General features: G+C 39.1%; 1 protein-coding gene across 2 annotated transcripts; it reads left to right on the forward strand.

Moving 5' to 3' along the window:
• The first annotated feature begins 945 nt into the window (after window positions 1-945).
• Window positions 946-7999, forward strand: mthfs (5,10-methenyltetrahydrofolate synthetase (5-formyltetrahydrofolate cyclo-ligase)). Of its 2 annotated transcripts, none has more exons than XM_046389608.1 (3): window positions 946-1066; window positions 2802-3066; window positions 7330-7999. In XM_046389608.1, exons 2-3 carry the CDS (start codon window positions 2856-2858, stop codon window positions 7554-7556), a joined length of 438 nt encoding a protein of 145 aa, XP_046245564.1. In that variant the 5' UTR covers window positions 946-1066; window positions 2802-2855; the 3' UTR covers window positions 7557-7999. The 2 variants fall into 2 exon arrangements, with proteins under 2 accessions (XP_046245564.1, XP_046245475.1); XM_046389519.1 differs by lacking the exon at window positions 946-1066 and adding an exon at window positions 1073-1438.
• Window positions 8000-9263: the final 1264 nt, after the last annotated feature.

Genomic DNA, 9263 nt, shown 5'->3' on the forward strand with positions numbered 1-9263 from the left:
TGTTTCACTGCATGTAATTTGCCGGGTGTTGCATGTGTGTGTTCAACTAAGGATGGGTCAAATGCAGAAGACGAATTCAGTGTGTGTATGTAAAAATATATATACTGTCAATAAAGTGATTCTTAATTATTCTTCTTCTTCTTTTACAACACCATGAAGCGCCATCCACTTGTCTAATGGGCCATTATAAAGTTGCATGACAGCAGCATGTAAGGAGTAACACGACACATCATCAAGAAATAATGAAACCAAGTACTTTTAGCTTTGGGAGATGTAACTTCAGTGTGATTGCTGGCAGCGACTTTCCTAAAACAAAATATAACCTGCATGTTTTTCAGTGGAACAAAGTAATCAGGTTACCACAGTGCATCTATCACAATTCAGTCATATAGCCAAAACTACAAATATGAAAAATATGAGAAATCTTTAAGAAGTACGTGTAAAACACTTCAAGGAAGAGCAGCAGCTCTTCCTGCAGTTCTCTGCAGGAGGGGTTTGTAAAAATGGGCTATACAAATAAAGTTGTCTTGTCTTGTCTTGTCTTTTACATACTTAAATGTAGATTTAGAATAACACCACTCCAGGGCTGTTACAATTTCGTTGTATTCCTTGTACAATGACAAAGGCTTCTGATTCTGATTCTGTCCGGAGAAGACTGGGGTTCACAGTCCTGTTCAAGCTGTGGTTCCAGTACCTGTAAAGTACGTGCTTACCTACTGAAAGTGGAGAAACACAGGATGGCAGTATTTTTTTTAAAAAAATGTGTGAAAATACAGCTAAAATAAGGATTTTCCTTTCAAAATCCTACTCCTGCTTATTTAAAAGTAAAAATTCATGTTCTGCATGAAAATGTCCACTGTGGTTATGGTTACGTTATGTAAACTATGGTTACATAACATATGTTATTATTATTGTTGTTGATAATATGTTAAAATTATCTATAAGTCAGAACGGTAGTGGAGTTCGATGTAATTTAGGACAGACAGCTGAAAGACTACAGATTGGCCCTTTACTTGCTGAACTTCCGGCACGCTGCTGACATCACAGACAAGCGCAGTGGTACACGGTGCGTGGAGTCTGTACAGTCTCCTGAATTTCTTACATCTACAATCATTACTAACTTTTTTTAATCGTTCGTCTTACATGTGGTGATAAACTTGTTAATGTTTAACTTGTTTGACTTGGAAAGTCGGGCCTACATGAAGCCAAAAAAGCGAAAGATTTCGAAATCGCGTTCTCCCAGTAAACACATGCAGGGCACACTTCACAGAGCTCGTAGTTAGATAACCGTTTTAACGTGACTTGTTTTAAAGTTACCGTAGGCACAATGGCCGCCTTGCGTGCAGCAAAACAAGGTTTAAGGAAAGAAATAAAGCGACGCGTTGCAGCGCTGAGTGACGAGGAGAAACAGCGACAGTCTCTAGTCGTTTCACAGAAGGTAAGGGAAAGTTAACGCCGACTGGAAGATTTTCAAATTATTTCTATGATAAACCATTGGTTTTGGAGTCTATGAGTGTCGATAACTGTAAATAGGCTAGAGCAGAAACGTTATTCCCGCCGCCTGTCCTGGGTGCACTGGAGTGAACGTCAGTGCAAACTCCCATCAAACGTTTTCACTGAATTCACAGACATGAAGACATGCATATGTTTGAATGTGACCTATTACTTTATTTTAATTCATGTGTTCAATATACTGAATTCGGCTTACACTTCGTGTAACATGAAGCTCTCAGATACAATGTTACGTTCAGTGTTGTTACAATGGAAGAGAGAACATCATGAGGGTAAACCGCTGTCAGCCAGTAAAATTGAGTGAAATAAAGTGATTTGGGTGCTTATAAATCATGCCGATTTGATACAGGTTCTTCAACTACCCTGACCGAAGTTATAAAGTCCAGACCTAGCTGTTATATAACTGCTGGTAAATGTTGTAACTCTTAAATTGTCATTTTTTTAGATTGAGTCTGGTGACTGGTGTCTCTTGGTAACTAGTCTTTACGCTCTCCATATTACCACTATTTGCCATATAGAAGTCACTGTTTCCAAATTGATTTCATGTTCACCTCAATAGCCGGTCCAAAGTTTCCCCTATTAAAAGCACCAAATATTGTCTTTAATAAACAGTACAAATTAATTCATCCAAAGCAGCAACAGCATTTTGGTTCATAATTAAATTCTTTAGCTTGAACTAATATAGGAGGCTTGTTGAAGCTATAAAACTATTTTCCATTTCAGCACTCTGCCTTAAAAAAATAAAGAAAAAAAAAACAAGGGGCACATCATATAACAAAAATAACAGCTATGCAGTTTGTTAAAATGCAGCAAGCCATGACAGATGCCACGAATATGCCACAAAAGAACAGATAAACAGAGAAAAATGTTTGAGATGGCTCAGGTGGAAGCCTTATATGGAAGGGTAGAAATGGTTAGGATTTAAGCTCATGAGGCTAGTTCAACACCGTACACCGGAAGCCTGAGAAGACCATTTAAGGGGCAACAAAACGGCATTAAAAAAGCGTTCCAGTTTACCACAATTTGACTCTTCTTTCTGTAGTTAGACCCATTATTTCTATCTGTAATAACATTTTACTCGTCAAATCGCTGAAATCTGAAAACAGTCAGACACGGTTATCAGTTATTTTTTGCTAACTAATTGGGCACCTGACTAATTAAGATGTTATTTACACAGAAGAACAGAGCTTTGTAGTCAGTCATGTAAAATTATATCTTGATTTTATTTATTTATATTGACTACGCCTGGGCTCTGACAGAGATTTCCTCTCTCTGCGTTTTCCTTTCAGCTGTTCAGACACCCCAAGTATGTAACCTGTAAGCGGATTGCAGTGTTTCTCAACATGGACGATGAAGTGCGCACTGAGGAAATCATCAAAGATGTCTTTAAATTGGGTAAAAGCTGCTTCATTCCCAGATATGAGAGCAGCAGCAGCCACATGGACATGTTGAAACTGAACAGTCTGCAGGACATGGAGACGCTTCCTCTGACATCCTGGAACATCCGACAGCCTGCTCAAGACGACAACAGCAGAGAGGAAGCACTGGCTATGGGTAAGAAAAGAAACTTGTAAGGTCCAATGGTAAGCATCCTTTTGACCCCTGTAGAATATGTATATATTACTGTATGATATTGGTAAATACATAGTAATTTCATTATAGTATACTTTATAGCCTGCATCCAGCATCGTAACAATAGCTCTGCAACAGCTTAAGAAATTAAGCAGCTTAAGCATTTATAATTTTTGTTAGTTTTGTTTTTTCATCACACCCTTGTGCAAGAAAAATGATCAGCAATGGTGGTTGTTTTATCTATTTTGTCAGTGTTAAGTGCTAACGTGCCAATAATCATTACCATTCATACATAATGATGGCAGCCAAGCAGACCTGAACCTTGTTCATGCACACTGTCTTCTGTCTTACGGTCTCACCAGTAGAAGCCTTGACCCACTGGGCTGCTCTCAGGTTTGTCAAGGTTGGCAGCTAACATTAGCTTGTGATAGATGGAAGTGTTGGACGAGTTGAACATCATTCTTTGCACAATGACAATAAACCAGATTAATCCTCCCCCCTAAAATAAGAGATGCAACTAACCTGAAAGAAAACCAAATGAAAATACTTTACTGACGGACCTTTGTTAGGAAAAATCAAAAAACAGTCAGAACAGCACCTGAAATTGTGGTTGTAATGAACTTTTGAAACTAAGCCTGGCTCAGTCTGGGTAAAGTTCATCTTTTTGAACTTCTCAGTAGCCAGTTGCTTCCTCTGGATTGGATTGCTGGATTGGGTGCCACTCTAGTCAGGATCCTCGGCTTGTTGTGGGGAGGGGATTGGCGACCACCTCAGCAGGTGAACCCGATCCCATGCAGGGACCACATGTCCTAATAACCTGAGGAGGGTTGGGAACGTGAGGAGGAGGGCTTCTACCTGCAGCTTGGTGTTAGTGTTAATGATGTTTATTTTTATATTTGTTTCCAATTATCCCGTCCTCCATTCAAGTCAATCAGGAGTCATTCATAAGTAGACTTTCTACGACTGAGCTGATGTTCTATTTAGGACTAGAAAGTGAATGATTTGAGTAAAAGTTGACCTACATGTTGTCAGTTGAATCAGTGCACTTTTGCATTTGTGTCCATAAAATGATGGAGGAGCAACAGCATGAACTCAGTGTGTCCACAAACCACTGTACTGTGATGGAAGTGGATGGCAGCAGAGTCCACACTCTTTTCTTTTTGGATGCTCTCTGCTCCGGTGATGACTGTCAGTAAAGTTGGCTTTAAGCACTTTTGACCCAGACGGTGGTATAACCTCCTCTGCTGCTGTCCACTGTGATTGACTCTTGGGCTGATAGGCCCGCTCAGCAGCCTGGCAGGAGACACATGCTGTCATAATAGGATTTTTTGGAAATTCTGATCTCTGATTTTATCCACTGTATGTCTGATGTGATGAGATTCACCAGCAGAGAGAGCTGTTGGTCCTCTATAGAGGTTTATGTGTGGTCTTGAAGGGATAAAACCTATTTGCATGGTTCCCCATCCACTCAGTATGTTAATCTGACCTCTGCATTTACTAAAACATCTGTATTCCTGTATTTGGTTTCAGTGGAGCATCAGGTTTGATCCGAGTGATCACGAAGCTAATGACTACAGCTGTGTTTTATGCCATCGTTTCTCTGTGTCAGCCACTAGGCCTCTGAACTTTGGCTTTGTATGTTTAGATTTCAGCTGAATCCATATGTTTCCCAAAGCTCAAAGTAATGTCACAAAATGTCTTGTTTTGTCTCACCAGTCTGATGGGTTGTGTATGTGATAATAAGATGCCAACTTCAATGAACAGCATAGATTTTAAAATGATATTTAGCAATAAGCCATTTGCAGTAAACTGTAAGTAAACACCAGAGGTCACTTGCACAGATTAAAAATATAATCGAATATACAATTTTATTTCAGCACCACACGCTGCATGTGTTTTGCAGTATTGCATAAGTAGTGGTGATATTTCAAACAGCACTATGGGCACATTTCCAATGAAAACCACTGTAATGTCACACAGTGTTGAGAAGGACACAATAACCACATGAACATATAACTCCATCCATCATAGTCCATTAATCTTAAATTGATAAATAAGATTTAGGGGTGAATCAGTATGTGAGTTCATCCTGCAAACAGTTACTGTAAAAATACTTTAAATAAATAACCACACGAATCCATCTTGTTTTCCAGTAACTTCATGAGTGATGGTGAAAAGAACATCTGTACATTATCTGATGAGCTGCGAGAGTATGTTTGATTTATTACTGCAAAGACTGTTGCAATGTATGAATCCCTAAAGTGTTCAGTGTTAAATAGATTTCAATTTCAATTCAATTCAGTTTTATTTATACAGCACCTTATACAATCAAAATTGTCTCTAGATGCTTTACAGAGACCCAGAGCCTGAACCCCCGAGCAAGCAGACAGTGGCAAAGAAAAACCCCCTTATAAATAAATAGATAATTATGAAATAATTACATTTTTTTTCCCCAGTAACACTTTTCATAATTTCATGCCACTTTTTATTTCATTATATCACTGCTCCCTCACGTTTTAGCCATTCACATGGGGAAACAACAGCTGCTACCAAATTTAGCCAGTTAGCTGGAACGGTAACACTTCACTTGACGGGTGAGTACGGTACATAACACATTCATAGCAGCTGTCATAAATTGCTCACAAAGCATTCACGACTGTTTCGTAAGACACAACACAACATTCATAGCCAGCCTTTCATAAATAGTGAAGACAGAATGGCGATAACCTAAAGGTTCAACGATCTCAAAGCAGCATTGCCGTTTTTGTGGTAGCAATTTATGACAGCTGCTATGAATGTGTTGTGTACTCACCCGTCAAGTAAAGTGTTACCGCTGGAATGTTACTCTGGATCAGCCAGCTAGAGGGTGCTGCTGTAAATAAACAGAAACACACAGGCTCAAAAATTAAAATGTCTTACATTATCATAGGTTGAAAGAAGAGGACATAGCCAGCATGATGTCACCCACTGGTTTGTGGAATACTCTCTCAAAGTTTTGAGTTTGGCGTTATGGCCATTGCCATCTGTTTTGCCTGTGTTTATTGTCTGTTTTCCTCTAAATGGGACCAGAATTTACAAAACGAACATAATGCTGTGGTGAAGATATGGAACTAGTGACTGAGACCATAACCTTAATGGGAAACTGTTGACTGAGGTAATAGATCAAGTGTGAACTAGGTTCATTTTCTCCTAAGCTAAGCTTACATACGGTCAGACTTCTTATTCAAAACTCCCGCTAATCAAAAAATGCAGGTTCAAGGCTAATCTGCATTGGCTTTGCTGTTCAGACCCGGAAACTAGTTGAACTGAGTAAATATCACACACGGTATATACTGAGCATCAAAGCAAAGAGATCACATTTGGTTACTTACCACATTTTGGATTCTCCAGAGAAACTATGAAGATCAAAAAGAGAGAGGGTACTTTTCCTAAATTGCATCCATGTTTTCCTTGCTTTGTGTCTTTTGCAAATGTGAGGAGAGAGGAAATGAGGAGATATCTTTGGAGAAATGAGACATCTCTTGTGAATTGTCATTTGAAGGGAGATGTGTTTCTGATTACAGAGGCGCATTTTACAGCAACGTGTTGACTTGTTGATCTGGAGTTTGTATTTGACCATATACTGTCCAAATAATCAACAGGGTTCACACTGACCTCCACCAGCGCAGCAGTGTTGTAAGTCTCTCTTTCTGATTCCCCCTGACAGTAAACTGAAAAACATTTATGGAAAACCTGAATTCTTTATTTATACTGTCAGTTGAACTTCAGTAGCCTTCACTGCTGAGATGCTGAATGCACATGAGTCATTTCCACTCACATGATGGGTCTTTTTACAGTTGTAAACATGGATCTGATCTGTTGTTAAAGTCAGGGGATCAGGATTCTCTGGGGGTTCGGAGAGAACACCGAATTAAAAAGGGATCAAATAGCTGTTGGTTATTTCAGAGTGGATCAAAGAGGCATTCTGGTTCACTGCTGTCAGGATCATGTGGAAAGTAGTAGTCCCAAAAAAGTAGTAGTGGTTGATGCGTGACTCTGCAGTTTCATTCTGTAAACTCGTGACACTGTTTGTATTTTCAAAACACTACAGATGAATGTCTTATGAAGCCTTAGCTGAGATATTTGTAGACAAATATATACACACAGCAACATCTTGGACAAGGTTTGGTTGTTCGTTTTTACAGGCAAAGACAGACATTTTCCAGACTTTTATTACTGATTACACTTTCTGCTCTCATTATTCAGGAGGTTTGGACCTGATCTTGATGCCAGGCCTGGGTTTTGACAAGTTGGGGAAGCGTCTGGGAAGAGGGAAGGGCTTCTATGACACCTACTTAGAGCGCTGCATCAGACACCCCAAAGGAAAGCCTTACACCATCGCCTTGGCCTTCAAGCAGCAGCTGTGTCAGGAAATTCCTGTTGGCGACAATGATGTGCTCATAGATGAAGTCCTGTATGAGGATGATGAATAGCTTATCAGTCACGAGTGGTGGTCCAACAACTCTTAATTGACTACATTTACATGCCAATGTCAGCCAGCTGTTTAACCCTCCCTTTCTGTTTAATATGGATAAACTCTATTCACTGCACATGTTTTGTCTTGATGTAGCAGGTAAATGGTAATAAGACTAGCGGTGATGCATTGGAATGGCCCATTTTCCAATTCCATTATTAATTTCATTTTTTTCTGCTATGACTTGTGAAAATAAAATCTATTATGTAATTATACGGGTCAAGGTACTAATTCAGGTGCTGTTAATATTATTTTGAAGATGTTGAAACCTGATGCTTTGTGCCTGTTTTGTTGCACTGTTAAAGGACAGATTTGGCTAACCACCAAATACTTAAAAATGAAGAATTCCCTTACAACACTAAATTGAAAAGAAGTTTAAATAAAGTTGTATTGGGAAGTGTACTGTGTTTTAATGTACTTTTTAATGACTTCGACATCCGTCATTACATGACTAAATTAGGGTACATGAGGACAAGTGAGCAAACTCCATCCACTAATAAGTACAATAAGATGCAGAAGGGAAAAAGCTAGGGAATGGACCTTGAATGAAGATTATTTTTTAAACTATGTATCCATCCATCTATCTATCTATCCATCTATTCATTTTCTTCTGCTCATTTGGGGTCAGCAAATTAAGCAAGGTATCAGTCATCCTTCCGCACAGCAGTGTTTTCCAGCCGCTCCTGGGGGATTTCTATGCTTTTCCAGGCAAAATGTTATCCTCCAGCATGTTCTGGATCCACCCTGGGCTCTCCTCACAGGTGGTCATTCCAAAAAAACGTCAGAGGGAGACGTCCAAGAATTGTCTTAATCAGGTGCCCAAATAACCTCAGCTGGACCCTTTCAGCACAACAGAGCTTCTTGACTATCTCGGGGTCTTTGGTCACTCACCCCTAGAGTCTTCTTTTTCTGCCTCTTCCACAGAGGATGTGTTCATTTGCTCTGCCACTCAACAGTATCCCCCAGCCCTGGTCAACAGTTCTCCCTGTCTGAACTGCCTGGTCCATGCCCTGCTTTCCCTCCTTGAGTGTAGAGGCTAGACAAAAAGGCTGTTTTTCATGATAGCCCTGAGAGCTCAGCACACTGCAAGTTCAGAAAACATACACATAGACAAGTGAAGTAAGAAAACAAAAATTTAAAGTCTTTTTTTTTTTGTATTGAATTAAATAATTAGATGAACTGATGTAACACCGACTGCTTTTAATAACCATGTACAAGCTTGTTGTTAAGTTTAGTCGTGCTGCTTAAAAGTTTTGCAATACCTGCAAAAAATGTACATTGATTAATTACTAAATTTTAATGTAAAGAACAAAATATGGCAGCATGCAGAAAGAATGAAAATACATTTTTCTGTAGAATGAGATACTGTAGTTTTCTTAACGCACCCATATGTTTATTTTTGCACATGAAACTTTTTAAAGCACAAATTCAACTATAAATAAATATGTAAAAATATTGTCTGGCACAGAGAACATACTTCAAGTGAGGTGTGTGTGTGTGGATGTGTATTACAGTGGTTATGAGGACCCACCTTATGGGGACAAAATGCAAGTCTCCACAGTGTATATCATTAAATATTACAGTGAAGACTTGCTTTAAGATCAGGGTTAGGATTAATTCAATTTCAATTCAGTTTATTTATATAGTACCATTTCACAACAAAATC

This window comes from Scatophagus argus, chromosome 1, assembly GCF_020382885.2.
Source record: "Scatophagus argus isolate fScaArg1 chromosome 1, fScaArg1.pri, whole genome shotgun sequence".
NCBI classification, from domain to species: domain Eukaryota; kingdom Metazoa; phylum Chordata; class Actinopteri; family Scatophagidae; genus Scatophagus; species Scatophagus argus.